The sequence below is a fragment of the Silurus aristotelis genome (genome assembly GCF_946808225.1).
Source record: "Silurus aristotelis genome assembly, chromosome: 15".
NCBI lineage: Eukaryota > Metazoa > Chordata > Actinopteri > Siluriformes > Siluridae > Silurus > Silurus aristotelis.
In genome coordinates this window covers 21,895,270-21,914,344 of record NC_139588.1, presented here as the reverse complement: position 1 = coordinate 21,914,344, position 19,075 = coordinate 21,895,270, and the positions used below count along the sequence as shown (strand labels likewise).

At 40.2% G+C, this 19,075-nt stretch overlaps 1 protein-coding gene across 2 annotated transcripts; it reads left to right on the top strand.

Moving 5' to 3' along the window:
- Nucleotides 1–1,080: 1,080 nt before the first annotated feature.
- On the top strand, nucleotides 1,081–16,644 carry zpax1 (zona pellucida protein AX 1). 2 transcript variants are annotated; one of them, XM_083562614.1, is made up of 21 exons: nucleotides 1,082–1,390; nucleotides 1,461–1,510; nucleotides 1,583–1,678; nucleotides 2,806–2,930; nucleotides 3,043–3,183; nucleotides 5,598–5,690; nucleotides 5,967–6,131; nucleotides 6,199–6,295; nucleotides 6,366–6,586; nucleotides 7,226–7,382; nucleotides 7,470–7,678; nucleotides 8,815–8,932; nucleotides 9,541–9,740; nucleotides 9,821–9,929; nucleotides 13,260–13,429; nucleotides 13,909–14,012; nucleotides 14,122–14,252; nucleotides 15,025–15,211; nucleotides 15,295–15,436; nucleotides 15,519–15,618; nucleotides 16,538–16,644. In XM_083562614.1, the coding sequence occupies exons 1-21, from the start codon at nucleotides 1,368–1,370 to the stop codon at nucleotides 16,627–16,629; spliced, it is 2,730 nt and encodes a 909-aa protein (XP_083418740.1). In that variant the 5' UTR covers nucleotides 1,082–1,367; the 3' UTR covers nucleotides 16,630–16,644. The 2 variants fall into 2 exon arrangements, with proteins under 2 accessions (XP_083418741.1, XP_083418740.1); XM_083562615.1 differs by lacking the exon at nucleotides 1,461–1,510 and having other exon boundaries at nucleotides 1,081–1,390; nucleotides 1,555–1,678.
- Nucleotides 16,645–19,075: the final 2,431 nt, after the last annotated feature.

Sequence of the window (19,075 nt, the reverse complement as noted above, 5' to 3'; positions counted from 1 at the left end):
AAACAGAAGTCCAACATATATGTAGTACATGTATGACATGTAGTAAAGTCAGGTACTGATGTAGTTCATGTGAGGAGGCCGGAGTGCAGTCAGTGTTCTGGTTTATCCCTATAAATAAACAGGGGTAGAGAGACAGACAGACAGACAGATAGATAGACAGAAAGACAGACAGACAGACAGACAGACAGGGGGTAGACAAATAAATAAACAGACAGAGGGGTAGACAGATAGATAAACCTGCACCCACACTGGTCCTTTGTGGAAAAGATTGGACGTCTCTGTCCAATACAATTGTGTGCCTCCAGCTTTGTGGTGGCAGTTTGGGAAAAAGCTGAATAAATAGAGGGACAGCGCATGTAGGACGTTTTGGAGACAAGGTGAGGGAGGCGAGATTGAGATGGTTTGGACATGTGCAGAGGAGAGGAAAGTTTATAGGACTGTGGTGAGACCTGAGATGTTGTATGGATTAGAGACAGTGGTATTGAGTAAAAGACAGGAGGTGGAGCTGGAGGTAGCAGAGCTGAAGATGTTGAGATGTTCGTTGGGAGTGACGACGATGGACAGGATTAGAAATGAGTTTATTAGAGGGACAGCACATGTAGGACGTTTTGGAGACAAGGTGAGGGAGGTGAGATTGAGATGGTTTGGACATGTGCAGAGGAGGGACATGGGGTATATCAGTAGGAGAATGCTGAGGATGGAGCCACCAGGAAGGAGGAAAAGAGGAAGACCAAGGAGGAGGTTTATGGATGTGGTGAGGGAAGGCATGCAGGGAGTTGGTTTGAAAGAGGCAGATGTAGAGGACAGAGGGGTATGGAGACGGATGACTCGCTGTGGCGCCCCCTAATGGGAGAAGCCGAAAGAAAAAGAAGTTTTCTGTGTATTGTGTAAATGTGTGAAAACTGCATATATTTTTAGAATGTGTCAAAAAATATAAATTTTCTATGATTTGAATCCATTTTTGTTTCTAAAACTATTTAAATTACACCAAATATGTAAAGAATAATATTTGGTACTTTTACTTGGTCGCATCTTGGTATGAAATGAGCAGATTTACGCCCTCTGCTGGTCAACATACCTACCTGCATCCTGAGGTCCATCAGTGTCATTAAGATCACCTGGGAGTGCTTGGGTGTGGCTTTACCTCGCTGGAGAAGATCTGAACACCACATTTAAACTGTTTATCTTGATTCTGGTTCTTTTCCATGAATCCTGACCGTCATAGAAAAGATATACACCCTGTATAGACAAATAACCTCAGGATTATTGATGATATTCAGTGGGATTGGTGTAGGCTTGTGTAGGTGTCTTCCTCAACATATTACACTTGTGAAGCACTGACGGAACACACAGGTCTCTTTAATACTATGGCACCTTTCTATGAATTATGGTAAGTTCTATGAAATCAGATATTATGCGTGAAACATCTGGAACTGATATGATCTTCCTGTTTCCTTAAGTACCTTCATGCTCCTGGGGATTGCTCTTGGAAGCAAAGCTTTCAGTCAAAGTAAGTCATATACTTTTTTCTTTTTACCCCCAAACCCTTACGAGCACATTGTGATGACTACGATAATTGCAGGAGCTGGCTTGACTTTGGAGTGTCTCGGGAATGTTATGAAGCTTTCCTTGGATAGGTCTCTGTCTTTAGGTCGTCAACTGGAAGTGGAAGCCATCAGTAAGTAATCTTGAGCTTAAAACTTCATTATATACACATATATATATATATATGGACAAAATGTATTGGGATTCAATTTGTTTTTCTGAAGAGCTTTCCACAATGGACATTGTCTCAAAGCTGCTTTACAGAATGTATCCCCAATGATCTGGCAAGGAAAAACTCTCTTAGATGGTATGAGGAAGAAACCTTAAGAGGAACCTGTCCACATTTGGGTGATTTCAAGAGTGTGATTTATAAATAATTACAAACGCCGGAGAGTGAGAACTAACATGAGCACTGGATTGATGTCCTTTCTACAGTCAGTTGGAGTTGTGGAACCAGGAGCTCCTAAGCAATAAATGAATTCAACATCTGAGATCATTTTAGATTCGACATCAATTCCTCCATGTCAGAGCCTTCAAATGTCCAATGATTGAGCAAATATAGTATGTTATTTATGTGGTCCTTCATGAGAATGGTACCATTTTACAGCATTTTATTAGATGCTCTCATCCAGAGTGGTGTACAAAAGTGCTTTGAGTCTATTAATGAAGAAATCAACACTTGGTTGCAAATATGATACCATCAGCCTAAAACTCAGACTAATTATAGTTCACAGGTAGGTCTTCACCTGTCGTTTAAAGACCACTTCAGTGGCAGAACAGAAGAGTCTAGATGTATACCTACCTTTTACCTTGAGAGATGGAGTGGACCAGCAAATTTTTAGCATGAAATTTTCTCTTCGCTTGAACTAGGAGACCCAAACCTGTTCCAGACAAAGCCCCTGTGCACTTCATGGGGGTATGGTGTACATGGTTGGTATGGAAGATCTTCTGCCATAGAGCTATTGAACCCTATCAAACACCTTTTGAAATGAATGTGAATGCTGACTGCACCCCATTAATCCCCACCTCACCATCAGTACCTGACTTTATGTACACTTTAAAATCTAGTGGAGCATCTTCCCAGAAGAGTGAAGCTTATTATAAGAGCAAAAGGGCACAAAATGTGGAATGGGATGTTCCAAAAAGGGCAGACCAATCTTCTGGTCAGGTGTCCTCAATCTTCTGGCCATAGTGTGTTTATTCATTTATTTATTTATTAAACTGTGATTAAAGAATTTTTTTTTCCTTTTAAATATTCAGATGGTTCACAGGCCGTGAAGTTAACGGAGGCCCTGGCGATTCAGTGCGGCTACAGTATCGAGTCCGATCCCTGGGGAAATTCGAGACTCTACATGTCACTGCTAAGCTGCTTTGTTCATAATCATGTACTGATATTTATATGCAGTCCCCAAAAACTATACACAACATTACCAGTGCGTTGATGAATTCACTCTTCCTTCCTGTTCCTTCATGCTTCCTGGTTGATGCTGGTCTCAGGCTGATGCTGTGTTTGATATCGGACTGCGCCTGCAGCTGTACGGTAACCAGATGTCTTCTGATGTACTTGAGGTGGAAAAGACGTGCGAATACGACCGATGGGTTTCACGTGAGATTTTCTGCGAACGAAACTTCATGGAGGTAATTTCTTTTCACGGCAGAGCTCTCTCACTAGCTAGGCTGGAAAGATCAACCACTCTCCAGTTTTAGATAGTGGGCAAATGTCTTGGTGCTCCTACAAGGGGGGAAAAAATTCAATTTCCTCGGAATTAACTGGTACCTGGTGTCTAATTTTAATTGATTTGAATTAGCTTTTATTTCAATTTAACAAAATATCTTTAATAATAAATGGTCATGAACACACATGATAGGACCCGAAACCCAAAATGTTGTTGCTTTAACATTTAAACCTGCAAACAAACGATTTCTTTAGCTCTCATTGTGACTTTCAACATGTAGGTTGGTCCACTTTTCATGCTCCAGATTTCATGGTTTTGAAGGGTTCCCTCTCCAGAGGTCTCATAGAATTTCAGAATAGTCCATTGTTTTAAAGTTTAAAGGTACGCTTTGGGTCGCTAACTTGTGGAAGAACCCATGAACTTTAACTAAGGGGAAGCTTATGCACTCCAAATCTTTATTCTCTCTTGTACAGATTCAGGTCCACTGGGGCCAGAAACAGCAATAGCTGTCCCAAAATTGCTTAATTTTGGAGTCTGTGAACACACCAATGATTTGCATTGCCAAAAGCACCAGTTTTCTCTCATTTATCCAAAGCACATTCTTACAGACCTTCAAAGAAAAGATGGTGATCCCATGAGGAACCCAAACCATCTCGAGATTTACCAGCACCAGATGAATTCCATTTCAGAGATTAGACTTTTAGGATAAACAATTACTTAATCAAAACTCAAAATATAATATTCTACATATGCTGTTGCTCAATAATTGAACATCTGGCATTGAGGAGGTTTGTGTCGAATCTAAAATGAACTCATAATTTATTGCTCAGGAGCTCCTGGTTCCACAACCCCAACTGACTGTAGAAAACTGTAGAAAGGACATCACTCATCACACACTCCGGTGTTCACGTGTCACTCATCTGGATCACACTCTTAGTCTAATCCAGATGAAGATGGGTTGAGTCTGGGTCCTTTCACGTTTTCTTTCTCATACCATCTAAGGAAGCTTTTCCTTGCCACAGTCACCCCAGGCTTCATCACTGGGGGTGAATACATATAATTCACTTAAATTTTGTTTTATAATTCTTATATTCTTTATCGTTGAGACAATGTTCACTTTGAAAAGCGCTATAAAAATATACTTGAATTTAATTGAAGTCGTGGCTGTTATGCGTTTTAGCAAAACGAAAGAAAGCAACAAGGTTGAAAATCGCAATCACAATAATCCAATGAATTTTATTTCTTTTCTGGGGGTACCAACACATTTGTTTCCATCTGTATATGTGTAAGAAGACCAATTTAAATGAACCAACCACTTCAGTTACTGTTCTGCACTGTACTGCACTTTTGCTAATCAGCTGCCTTATGATTTAATTCTTCTACCACCAGGTGTTCTTGCATATGTGCAGTCAGGATTTATGTATAAGAACGACTTGATAAGTCTTAATCGCGGCATAGAAACGTGCACATGGATGCGTGAAGATGAGTCCTAAGCGAGTTCAGGACAGGCTTTATATGACTGAGTAAAGACAAAAAAACTTTTAAAAGCAGCAATTTGCTCTTTCCAAACCTGAGCCTTACGTTCAGTTTACTTCAGCATGCGATAAACACTCTCAAATAGATGGACAAGTGTCTCAAAAAACTGTGGGTTGTGCTACTTCTGTTTTTCTAGTTTTATAAACATCGGTTATGCTAGTTCTTCATGCTAGCTCTTTAAAAGGGGGAAACTTAAGGTTTAGACGTTGGACTTTTGATTAGAAGGTCATTAGTTTGGCATGTGTCGGTTGTGCTAGTTCTATTTTTCTAGTTCTATAAACATCGGTTATGCTAGTTCTACATGCTAGTTCTTCATGCAAGCTTTTCAAAGGGGGAAAAACTGAAGGTTTAGACGTTGGACTTTTGATTAGAAGGTCATTAGTTTGGCGTGTGTCGGTTGTGCTAGTTCTATTTTTCTAGTTCTATAAACATCGGTTATGCTAGTTCTACATGCTAGCTCTTTAAAGGGGAAAACTTAAGGTTAAGACGTTGGACTTTTGATTGGAAGGTCATAAGTTCAAATCCTACACCTCCAAGTTGCCATTCCTGGGCTACTGAGCAAGACTTTTTACCATTGAATACAGAGTTGTATAATTGTAAGTCACTCTGATAAAGGCGCCTACCCAAGGTCATAAATAGCAATTCATTTGGCCAACTATTATGCTTTGTTTTAGAGGAGCAAGTCACTTCACATGAAACTTTCTCCATGTTTATGGAGACCACTATCCAAGCACAAGTCTAAAACGAATCCACGATTCCTTTTATTATTTCTGATCTTTTTAGCCACATATTTCTACAGAGTATTAATATAGGAATTTTAATCAAACTCTGTTTTGTAAGGTCTCTGTTCACAGAGTACACCATGATATCAATATGCATAAGCAGCTTGGAGGAGCAGTCTCAGGAATCAACAGATTGTCTGCTGATCAACAGGTAAATGTAACATGAAGTCGGGTTGTATATGTTGGGCAGGATTAGGCTTGCAGGCTTGGACAGAATTGTGCAGGATAATGTCCTTTTAGATGTGATGGGGCACATTTGGTTTATTTGCATAATGTAGAAAGGTCCTGGAGCTTCCTCTTCTTTCTCTTTCTTTAGCGTTTGCTACATCACCATCCTCCTGATGTTCTTACCTCAAACTTTTGAGTTTAAGTTTGATGCAAAAAAAATAAAATAAAAAGAATCTTCCCTTAATTCTCATCTCTTTAGGCCTCTAACACTCTGAGCAATATTTGGAGGATGGTCTTTTACACGCCCAAAGAAAAGGCGATGATTTTGGAGGATGTTCAGAAAGCAGGTTATGGCGTATTGATGACCCCCACACGACTGGTTCTGAGAAGCCCCTATAACACGCCTGAAACTTATATTGAGGATGTGAGTGAGTGTATGGTGTGTAAATACTGTGTGTACATTTTGATACTGATTTCTAGTGTTCTTCCAGGTGAATGGTGTGCAAATGGAGTTCTTACAAGTGAGCACCTACTTAAAGAGGGCGTGGTCTGTAACGATTATTGACAGCACCGCTGTCTGTCCAACTGGTACGTGACTGGAGCTTGGGCACGATTTAGGCTCCGAGATCCATGTAGGTAAAAATCTTTTGTTTTCCAGGTGGACTCCATTTTACTAGCGAACTCATCACATGGTATATGCCCCATTACATTATGGCTCTAAAGACTGGTCCAGAGCATCAAATTCTCGAAATGTTCATGGGAATTAATGGAAAGAGGCTTAATCAAACAGAAATGGAAGCTAAGGGGTATACCATGAAGACAACAGAGCTCCAGATTATAATTTCCTTACCTATCGGTGGAACAGATGGATATTATAAGGTTGGTCAGTACTGCTATGGATCAGTTTCTATCAACTGAAACTTCAGCTATTTTTGGTTGTAAAATCTGATTGGCTGAGCAATATTTGAAGCGCAATGATTGGATTTTGTATACATTTGCCTTTGCACTTCCACTTGAGCCATTGTTCTCATAGGAACCCAGTGGTTCTTAAGTGTGGGGCACACCCCTCTAGTGGGGAATAAAGACATGACAGGTGGGGCACAATAAACGGAAGGATTTATATCATTGTTTTTTGTTCATTTTCTTTATCGATCTTTATTTTAATTTTAAAAATCAAGTTTATATACTCAAAGCAACCACAAAGAATTGGGTAATTAAGGCAAGTAAATAAAAAAATTTCACTATACTTTTATTTTCTCTGTTTTTATATTTGATGCTGTTTGATGATATTGACTTAGAACTTGATATTTTAACAAAGACATTTATTTTATTTTTTTGTATTTGGTGGGGATGATTGGGGACAGGTGGTGGGGTTTGGGGGTGTGGTGGTGGCAGAATTATTATTTTTTTAATACTCATAAATGCAAACCTCTCATCTTTGAAAACCTCGGCAATATGGATGTTTTATTTTACAACAAAAAAACTGATCGCTATTTGACATTTTTCTTCCCTTTAAAGAGTATTGCAGTGGATAATGAGTACCACATCACTTACAGTATTGAACCCATGCTTGAAATGCTTTGGCAAGATGGACTTAAGCCTGAACTCACCAGATACAAAGTCCATTATCCTATTATTACACCACCAGAGCCTCGGCCGCTCTTAGTTTTAGACAGTAAGTGACGCAATAATTATATAAAACCATACATTAAAGCAACCATAGCTGCGGTGTTTACATTCTTTTCTGTTTTTTTTTTTACAGATACCCCTGCAGACTCTGAAGTGTTCAGTATAATGCTGGGTTCCTTTCTTCCCGATGTGGAGCTGCTAAACATAACTTTGTCAACTGGAGTGATTAGTGTAGAAGAGGCCAATAGAAAAGGGTTTAATCTACAGGAACACTTGTTTCCTGATGGCTCCAAGGCTTTCAGCATTCATGTGCCTTTCTCTGATCCTGCTGTCCTAAGAACCGTAAGTGTTGATTGTTTCAATAATTAGATTAGATTAGTTTAAGTTTAAATGATTGCCCAGAATTCCCTAAGCATTGGGCACGATTGGTTAGAATTCCTTAGGAGGGCTAGCAGGATAGGATTGGTCAGAATTTCACAAAGAGCTGGCAGGGTGGTTTTGGTCAGATTCTTTGCAGGAGCTGGCAAGATAGGACTGGTCAGGATTGCTCCAAGGGCTGGTAGGATGGGATTGGTCAGAATCCCTAAAGGTGTCGACAGGATAGGATTGGTCAGAATGGTTCAAAGAGCTGCCAGGATTGGTTTAGTCAGAATCCCCGAAGGAGCCAGTAGGATGGGATTGGTCAGAAACGCTCAAGGAGTCTCCAGGATAGGATTGGTCAGAATTCCTTGAGCTGCCAGGATCGGTTTGGTCAGAATCTCTGAAGGTGTCGCCAGGATAGGGTTGATCAGAACTCCCCAAGAAGCCAGCAGGATGGGATCAATTGGAATTTTTCAAGGAACAGTCAATACAGGATTGATCTGACTTTCTCAAGAATTTGGCCGGATAGAATTAGTCAGAATTGCTAAAGGAGCGGGGTTTGGATTGAAAAAGGATGCATTTTAGTTTAGTTAAAATGATCTAAATCAGTGTGTTGATCATGCACTTTTACCTTTTATAGAACATACAACTCGGCTTTTAGACCATCAGATCAAAAGACTTCCTGTCAGACTAAAGAATAAAAAAGCGAGACCATTAAAGGGTTAAATTCAGGATTAAAAACTTTAAACACCTAGTTATTTGAAATGTAGGTAGTTATTTTTCCCCTATTTTCTTTCTCTTTTATTCTTTACCTTTTTGTCTCATTTTTGTCTTATTGTTTCTTTCTTTCCTTTTTCTACCTTTTGGTCTTGTCATTTTTTTTGCTTCTTTTTGGTGTCCTTTATTTTTCTTTCTTTCCTTTCCTCTTTCCATTTTTTCCCCCTGTTCTTTTTCCATCGTTCCTCTTTCTTTTGGCTCACGTGTCACTTCCGCTCAATCAGCCAGGGATTGTGTGATTAATGTTCTGATTGATGACGTGCTTTATATCAGGAACTGCATGGAATAAAGTAACAATGTAATCCAGCATGATTCCTCACCCTGACTGCTCTTTATTACAGAACATCAACCCGATGAAAATCGTCTACAGTTTCTCCATTACCTTCGGTTTATTAGTCCTTCCTGAGTACACTCACTTTTCTCACTCTGCTGTGGTGGAAGCTACTCGCAAAGACATCTGTAAGTACAACTATGTGAAAGCGATGGATTGATTTTTACATATGGATGGATGGATGGATGGATCAATGGATAGATGGATTGATTTATTGATGGAAAGATTGATTGGTTTATTGATGGATAAAGTGATTTATGTATCAATGGATTGATGGATGGATGATTAGATGGATGGATTTATTTATTTATTGATGGATGGACAGATAACAAGAAATAGATAGATGGATTGATTTATGGATGGAAAGATGGAGTGATTTATGAATGGATGGGGTGATTTATGTATCAATGGATTGATGAAATGATTGATTTATGGATGCATGAATTGATTTATGGATGGAAGGATGGAGTGATTTATGGATGGATGGAAAAAGGGGTGGACGGACAGACGGATGGATGGATAGATTAATTGATTTGTGTATTGATTTGTGGATGGATGGATTAATTAATGGATGCATTAATTGATTAATGGATTAATGGATTGGATGGATGGATGGAGTAATGGATGGATAAATAGATTTATGGACGAATTGATTTGTGGATGGATGGATGGATTGGATAGATCAATGTATTGATGGATGGATGGATGTAAACTGATTTCTTTTGTAACTCCACAGCAACTCTTACCATGAATGGAATCTGTGATGATAAGAACTTCTACATCACAATCGGACAGTGGAAACAGGATGTGCAGTACCGTGTAAGAGTTGGCATGCGTGACCTCACAGCTGACCTGTATAAGCAGTACGGTGTTCAGGAAAACGGAACTCACGTGTATATGACCGTCCCTTTCCTGGCACAAGACGTGTTTTTTGAGGTACAGCGTGCATTTAATGTGTCTCTCTCATGCTGTGATTTGTGTCGGTTAAGTGCTTTTTCTCTCTTTGTAAATAACAGAAGGCCGATCTGTCGTCACTGAGGGCTCGGATTAATGTAGTGATATCGTACAACAGCTGGCAATTTAAGAACTTCTCCATGGCTTGCACTTTTCCCTTGATCATGACTGGTATGTCTTTTTTTTTTTTTTTTTTTTTTTTTTTTTTTTTTTTTTACTGCTTTCAAATCCTGATCACAAATCCAACTACAGCAGTCTAATGGCATAAATGTTCTTTCATCTGCCTTTTCTTTTGGACTCGTGTACATTTGAGACGAACAAATGCACAGCAAAATGACCTTTTCGACACACTTTTTTTTTTTATCTATTTTCCAAAACAAAGACCTTTTGATCAAGTTTGATGCTATTGTTCGATGTATTGTTTCCCCACATATGTATCTACATATAGACAGTATAAAGTAAGGTCTTATTTATGGGTGAATCTGCCAATTCACACTATTGTTTACTTTAATAGGAAAATGAAGACATGTTACAGCACACCACATTTGGCCTGGATCTGGAAAACAGAAGGAATCGCCAGATGAGGATGGGTTTCTTTCTAAATCTGGTTCCTCTCTGGGTTTCTTAATCATACCATCTCAGAGTTTTTCCCTCTCCACCAGTTCGATCATAAGGGATAAACCTATAAGGACTGTTTTATCATGCTGAAATTTGTATTTTTGTAATCTATTTAAGGCTGTAAATGGAACAATGTTCATTGTTAAAACTCTCTACAAATTGAAATGAAGCGTGATGCTGAAAAATAAGACTTAGTGATTTTACCCAGTCAGTAACATTACTTCTCACACTATACCAATGATATGCCAAATATTAGAAAGAACGGAGCAATAAAGTCTGTACTGTCAGATTCTATGAAGATCCTCTAACGATTGATCTGTGACAAAAAAATAAAAAACCTACATCTTCAATCGGCGTAATCCGGAAAAATTCTTGAGCGAAGACGGGCTAGTGCAAAGACAAATATGTGTTGTGACCGGTTGTTTTTCAGCACTCTGATCTGACTTGTGTTCAGCATTTTTATGAATAGGTGAAAAAAATAGGCCAAACGCAGTACTCGTTTTGGTTCCCCAATTGGGCCCTTGAGCAAAGCCCTTAACCTCCTAAGACCCGAGCTTTGGTTTGGCTTGCATTTTAGATTTCTTCCAGCTATTTGGGGTTAGGAAGAACCAATAATTATAATAACCATATATTTTCTTTGAACATGAAGCTCTTTTTGGGGAAAAAAATTCTGTAGATACTCAATCTGTATCTACAGAAAATAATCAAGACACCATTGTGTAACAAAGTGCAAATATCTTTTATTTATAGTCTGAGCACTGTGCCTGAAGATTTTTCATTGTTACTGTTGCATATATAACTGTTTCAGCTTCTAAACATGGATATGGAAAAACAAAATTTGTAAGAAACAAGCCATCTTATCCAAAAATCCTTGACAATTTGCTTATGTTTCGCTTTTGCTTTTTTGTAACACTTAAATTACTCCAAACTAGGAATGTCCTTTTTGTCTTGGCCGTACAGTAGCCAGCTGTTGGCTAAAGCAACATCTGTGAAGTGCATGAGCATCCGAGGAGTCCACTTCTTGGTACGGACACTCATTCTATAGTAGCTGATCATCCTGTCTGTGAGGTTAACCCCACCCATCTTGTTGTTGTATTCACAAACAATATTTGTTCGTCTGGATCATGAACAACAGACAGCATCAATACTGGCTTGTTGTCATACCACTTTACAACACAAATTTTCCCAGCCCATTGGAGCTGTATACAATCAGTTTAATTAAATCTTAATCAATATACTGGTTTACATAGTTCAGTGTGGTCCAGCCTTCTCTGCCCTGCTCAGTTTCCTCCTCAGGCTCAAACTGGGCTAGGTTTGGGGTCAGTTGAGCAGCCCGCCAGCGCACTCCTCGTCCTTGCTTGGGTTGTCCTTGAAAGCTTGGTCCTGGTGTTGGCTCTTTAGGGTCATTGTTTGAGCCATCAACCCGCTGGGTCCGGTGTCTGGGAGTGCGCGAAATGGCATTGCTAAGGTCTGGGCAACAATAGGTTTCACCAAGGCGGCGTTTACGTCCCCGGATAGCCACAGTGGACTGTGTAGTGGGGTCTTCATCCCACTACTCTCCTGCCCACTTCCACCTGTTGAGGAGGATAATAATCAACATCCTCTATGGGGTCATCAATGTCAAATAAGTCCTCTACCTCTGAGGTGTCCCCAGCAATTGACTCTAGTGCCTTTGACGGAGGAATACGCTCTGGAAATGAGATCATATCAAAAATTAAATAAAAATCAATGTAAAGTTATTTATCACACATGCAATGTCAATTTATACTGTTGTAAACTATTGTAAATGTATGTTTTATAACAAATTCTTCCCAAACTGTTTTAAGTTACATTTTTTGCTAACATTTTTACATTTATAATGAAGCTAAGTCCCATTGTCCACATATGTGGACTTCAATTTAGGAGGCATAGTAAATCTTTCCTGTTACAAAGATTTGTACAATTTTCATACCATATTAATCATACAACACTATTATGCATAACTTAACAAGAATCAACGGTGAAAATTCATTAGATTTTTTACCTTGAGGACGTTTTCGTCTCGTGTCTGACTTTTCAGGCGTGTTCTCCTCCATCTTGAAATTTCTATGTAATGATCATGATCTTAACTCCTGACCAAATAATTCCTTTTGTCTTTAAAAGCAAAAGCAGGCCAAAAACCAAACAATGTAGAGCCATCTTTAATACAGTCTGTATTAATTCATCCATTTTGATCATTCAGTATTCATTTAACCTCCTGGATGAGCATCATGGTGAAACTTTCTCTTCAGTTTTAACAATGGGCATTGTCCCAAATCAGCAGAAATAAATAAATTAGGAATATATATTTTGCCATCAAAAATGAGTCCCTATCACTTTATCCCTAATGATTGAGCCAGTGGAGTCAGTGGTGATGCAAGAGAAAAACTCCCTGAGATGGTATGAGGAAGAAATCTGGAGGGGAACCAGACTCGAAACCCTTCCTCATCTGGGGGACATGGGATGTCCATTTATTACAGTTTCATCATTATTAATTGTTCACTGATTAACACTTGAGTGCAAAGCTGTTTATCAATTGTAGTCTTTAATCATTGTAGAAAACTAATTACAGTCTAAATCCAAATGTTCATGGTTCTTGAGTTTATCCCTCCACAGTAACCTTATGGATATTAAGGTGGTTTAGCAGTGAGGGGCTTTCAGGTGAAGAGATCTCCATCCAGAGGTAGGGCTTCAGGATGAATTCGGCAGGTCTGGAAAGAAGAAAGGGGACAGGATCAGAGAGAGAGTTTTAGATTATTAGGTATCTTAGACTAGAATGAAGAGCCAGAATTGTTTTGTCTTCTGATTGGACAAACCAACCTGGATCTTCTATCGGCATGAAAATTGAGAATGACTTCTCTTCAGAATGTTTACCCAACGGATCCATAACTGCGCTCATCGTGAAGGTGGAATCCGCAACCCAGATGGTCCCGAGCCAGTTAACACTGAGGGATCCATTGTGTAAACCTGCCTTCAGCAACAGCCGCTTTGCCTACTTCTCCTTTAACACCAACAGCTGCCAAACCACCAGAACGGTAGGTACGCATTCGGATCTCATATACGACGTGGTATTAAAGTTTCGAGACTATGTTTAAAAGAGAGTATCACCATTTAAAATAGTCCCCTCGCACAGCAATACAGCAATACAATCTGGAGAGTAGGGTGGGTGCAGAAGTGAGATCATGTGGATTGTTCTCTGATCATCACTCAAGTGGTTTGAGCTCATTGAAGTTCTTCCTGATCTCATCTCCGTCTTCCGCTTTTGAAACGTGCGTGCGTTGCAGCATCACCGTATGTCAAACGTCTCCTTGGCGGATTTGGCCAGTTTCACGTGGAATTTCGCGTTTTCTCTTTGTTCCAACTTGTGTACGTGGTGAAATAGCAGACGTGGTAACGCACGCGGTCAGAATAGCACCAGTAGTCTCGAAACTTTTTGATACCACCTCGTACGGCTCTCTGGACGTAGTTGGCAGAAATGTTCACCATTAATCCTCATGCATCTGTTTTGCTCCAGTTCCACGAAGGCATCATGACGTATCGGAACAACATTGCCATGAGCGATGGGACAGCTGTCGCCCAGATGTTGCGGAATGCTACGATAAACAGGCCTGAATATCGGTACTATCCAGTGTTGTATTTATTCTGCCTTTTTTTCCTCTCCTTTTATTATGTAATGATATTTATTATATACCATGCTGGTATTAACGTGTTTGTTTCTGATTATCAGAGTTGGGGTGGTCTGTAACTATAAGCTAACCAAGACCCTGGCTGTGGCCTTTTCCACTGGGCCACAAGCAACTGAACTCCGTGCAGATCCTGGATTTGGAGAACTGCATGTCAGGATGAGGCTTGCTCAAGGTACACCTGACCCTCCAGTGTATATGTGGTTCTTTCTAAACTGAAACTTACCACAAAACTCGGAGGCACATGTTCCAGCATGACAAAGCCCTTGTGCACAAAGCCAGCTCCATGAAGATATGGATTGAAATGGAAGATCTTCTGCCATAGTGCTCCAACCCAGCAGCTCTGGAATGGATGTGAAAGCTGACTCCACCCCAGGCCTCCTCACTTTCTCACCTACATCAGTGCCTGACTTTACTAACACCCTTGTGGTTGAATAAATCTCCACAATATCTAGTGGAACATCTTACCAGAAGAGAGGAGGTTATTATAAGAGCAAATGTGGACTTGGATGTTCAAAAAGTGCACAAATCTTATGGTCAGGTGTCCACAAACCTTTTATAGTGGTAGCTTACTGGTTAAGGCATTGGACTTTGGATCCGAAGGTCATGAGTTTAAATCCCATGCACACCAAGCTGACACTTCTGGGTGTGACACTCAGCCTAGCGCAAAACAAATACACATACCTACACGTGTACACACAAGCGCACACATTTTGTGCACAGACATAATCACACACACACACATGCTTACAAATCCATATATAAAGACGCAGACGTAAACACTTCCGCACGTGCACGCATTCTGACGCTTCTTTGCTACTTCCATTGACAAGTTTTAGTTAAACTGCAGCTGAAGACACAAACGCAGTGAATCAACAAATCAGGATCATGCAGAATTGTTAGGAATGAACCGTAACCCTCACCTGCTTTTCTCTCTTCTCCTCCAGATGCCTCTTATGGTTCCTTCTACATAGACGAGGACTATCCAGTGACGCAGTATCTACAGCATCCTCTGTACTTTGAGGTCGAGCTGATGCAGTCCATTGACCCACAGATACACCTGGTCCTGGAGAACTGCTGGGCTTCGGCTAATCACGGAGGCTCCACGCTGAGCTGGGATCTCGTCGTGAACGGGTAATTTCGCTCCCTCTCACGCGCACGCACATGAAGAAATAAGAAATCTAGATGACTGTATTAAACCGATGCTTTATGACTAGCTGTGCAAATCCGGGGGATCGTTACCGGATAGTGTTCTACCCAGTCACGGCAGACCCCCGGGTCCCGTTCCCGAGCCACGTGAGACGCTTCCGAATCGAAATGTTTACATTTGTCAAAGACGACATGCCTCTTCGTGATCAGGTAACGTTAGATGTAACATTAGATAACTATAATCCATTATGAAGCTTCGTTTGAGGTTCGATTTATTTATCTATTTTTTCAGATGCTCATTCGATGTGAAACAGTGCTGTGTGACGTTCACCAGACAGACGGCGTCTGTAACAGACGGTGTCCGTCGTCTACGTCTGAAGATGTCAAACGAGGTGCGACTAAATTTTTTAACAATTATCTCGAAACATGACCCTGATTCAGAGATTAAGGTGCTGCATTACTGATCAGAAGGTCGGGGGTTTAAGCCCCAGTATCGCCAAGCTGACAATTTTGGGCCCTCGACCAAGGCCCTTAACCCTCTGTGCTTCAGGGGGACTGTATCATAGCTGACCTTGCACTCTGAAAGGGAGGGAAAGGAAAGGCTAAGAAGGAATGAAGAAAGGAAAGGGGTAGAGGGAAAGAAGAAAGTAAGGAAAGGGAAAGAAGGATAGAGGAAAATACAAAGAAGGAAATGAGCAAGGAAGGAAGGTAGGTAGTGAGGAAAGAAGGAGGGAAGGAAAGAAAAGGATAGAAGGAAAGAATTTAGGAAATAAATAAGGATGGAAGGGAATAAAGGAAGGAAAGAAACAAATAAGGAAGGTAGGAAAGAAAGAGAGATGAAGAAATAATGAACAAAAATGCTTTTTACAGTACAGTGAAATTCTTTCTTCACATATCTTACCGATGTTAGGAAGCTAGCACAGAGGGTTAAGGGCCTTGCTCAAGGGCCCAAGAGTGACCGCTTGGCAATACCTGGACTTGAATCCCAAACCTATTGATCAGTAACTAAGCTCCAATTTACCACTGAGCTGCCACCTTCCTGATTTGACTCCAGTTTCCTGACAAGCTGAGACACAAAACCTTTAGAAGGAGGTGGAGGATCTGTGTTTTAAAGCTCTGAGTTACTGATAGGAAGGTTGTTGGTTCAAGTCCCACCACTTCCACTTTTACATCTGGACCTTTACCCCTCTGTGCTTCATCTGTATCATGTAGGACTCCAGCTTCCTGACACTCTGGGATATGTGAAGAAAGTATTTCACTGCTGTAATGTACATGTTACAAGTAGAAACCTTTTTTTATTTTGTCCAACAGGACGCAGAACCATGGGACGTGAGCAGCACAGGATGTGGGTCTCGTCTGGAAAGATTTTCCTCGCCAGCTCGCAGTTGCAGAAAAGTGAATAAAGTGTTGAGTTTGTGTCCCTGTGTGTCTCCTTGAGTGTTTTCTCGACTGTCAAAAGAAAAACCAGTGTGTATGCAAGAGGGCTTTTGATGCTTTGGAATGTGTTGCATGTCATGTCTGCTCACACCTGCAGAGTTTAAATAACAATTCATTCACACCTCAGAGCACATTCCTCACTCTTATTACAAGTGATTCTCAGTGCGATTTCCAGATGTTTGCAACATTACAGGTAGATTCTGACCTCTAAAAGTGTACTGGGTATTTTATCTCCTGTGTGTTCTGTCTGATGCGTCTGGGTCTGGGGAGATGTTACAGGATGACAAGCAGACGAAGTGCGCCGAGCTCAGTAAAGCTGAACAGATAGGCAGAGACAGGGACATAGCCATGGAGAGAGTGAGGGACAAGCAGATAGAGACAGGTCAATACAGACAGACAGAGAGACACAGCCACTAAAGATAGTGACATGGGCAGAAAGAGAGAGGGAACGATATAGGGACAGACAGACAGACAGACAGACAGACAGACGGATAGATTGAAAAAAGGGTATACAGACAGACTAAGACATGGGCAGACTGACAGGATGGCCAGATAGAGACATCGCTAGACAGAGAGATGGATAGATAGAGACACAGGCAGACTGATGTGGAGAGAGACAGGCAGATGGATAGATGGAGAAAAGGGCAGACAGACAGGATGGCTAGATAGAGATATTGGTAGATGGAGAGAGATGGCTGGATAGAGACACAGGCAGACATATATATAAGTATGAGAGAGAGAGGGGAAAAAAAAGGGTATACAGACATTAATAAATAGAGAAAAGGGCAGACAGACAGAATGGCTAGATAGAGACATTGGTCGACAGAGAGAAATGGAGAGATAGTGACAGGCAGACTGATGTGGAGAAAGAGATGGATGGTTGGATAGATAGAGGAAAGGATATACAGACAGATTAGCAGAGCGATAAATAAATAATAAAAAGGGCAGACAGACAGGATGGATAGAGACATCGGTAGAGAGAGAGAGATGGATAGATAGAGACACAGAGACAGACACACACTAGCAGACAGAGAGAGACATGTATAGTATATAGAAAGACTGAAGGCTTTCTTGTATTTGTTGAACTACAGTTCCAAAAGCTTTCAGAAACATGTTTCAGAAAACTACAACTGCATTCGTCAAAACTGAATTTCTGTGTTTGTTGTTTTACGGTTTGATCGCATTCGTGGAAAATGTGAACACTAAACACCTGAGCTACATTGCTGTGCTCAAAAAAATAGTATTTCCCACAACAATACTCACCGGAAATGCTTCAAGTCAAAATAATTATATATTTTTTGCCAGTTGGTGCATGTAGCAAGAATCCGTATTGGAGGCACTAATAACGCCATCTAGCTGTCGTAGTGAAAACTACAGCCACCTGATGATAGCAAAGTTTTACCGTGCAGGTGGAATTACTGCTAATTTGGGGAAATTGTCCAAATTTGAGGAAAGTTGTGTCAAGTTATAAAATATGAACCGCCTTAGTGTTTGCTTCTGTTGTTAACATATCGGAATAAACTCCATGTGGCAAAATTTTTTTTAAGATTTTGCATTGTCGTGTTTTTGCTACATTAGGCAATATATAAATTATATGCATATGAATAATATTGTATTTAGGTGCAATATCATAAACGTGAATTCCTGTGCATAGATTTCAAATGCTTTGATGAATTTACTTCTATTATTATTGTAAAAACAACATCATTGCACAAATAGCATGCTGGGATGTAAATGCAATTTCTGCCTTTTATTTTTAGGCAGAACTAAATGAAAAGTTGTAAAAGGCCACACATATTCGGCCTGTACACCAAGTTGACGCTCTTGACGCGCTAATTGCATATTATTGCATCCACGTAAGGTAAACAAAAGTACTATCATAGGTTCTTTTTTCATTTTGTTGATCTGGTCATTGTAAACAGCTGGAGGTTATGGCAACGCGATCGTGATTCACTTGATGTTCTATGAAAAAAGCAAACGGATTTGCTTGCTTTTAGAGCATTAATTGCACAGGCATTCTGCATGCAAGGCGACTGGAAAATTAGTTTAATCTCTTTGATGTACAATTATGCTAATGTCGCTAATTTGCATCATAGCAAAATGTATATCCATTGTACCTGCTATATTCAAATTAACAATCTCCACTTCATTTAGCGTCTGCTAGACTGCAAAAACTAATTTTGTATATAATTGTAAATACATTTATTCAACAATGGGGCTAATCAGAAGGTCATTGGTTCAAATCTCACCACTGTCAAGCTTCCACTGCCACATGTACATTACAGAATATTGAAATTCCTTTTTCACATTCGCTTATTGTATTGATACAGCAACCCTGGAGCACGAGGGGTTAGGGGCCTTGCTTAAGGGCCCATTGTGGCAGCTTGGCAACAGTGGGGTTTGAACCCCTGA

Coding starts and splice junctions, on each gene's coding strand:
- zpax1 (XM_083562614.1), top strand. CDS start 1,368: ATGGCACCTTTCTATGAATTATG. Junction 1,511..1,582: donor AAGCAAAGCTTTCAGTCAAA/GTAAGTCATATA, acceptor CGATAATTGCAG/GAGCTGGCTTGACTTTGGAG. Junction 7,383..7,469: donor GCCGCTCTTAGTTTTAGACA/GTAAGTGACGCA, acceptor TTTTTTTTACAG/ATACCCCTGCAGACTCTGAA.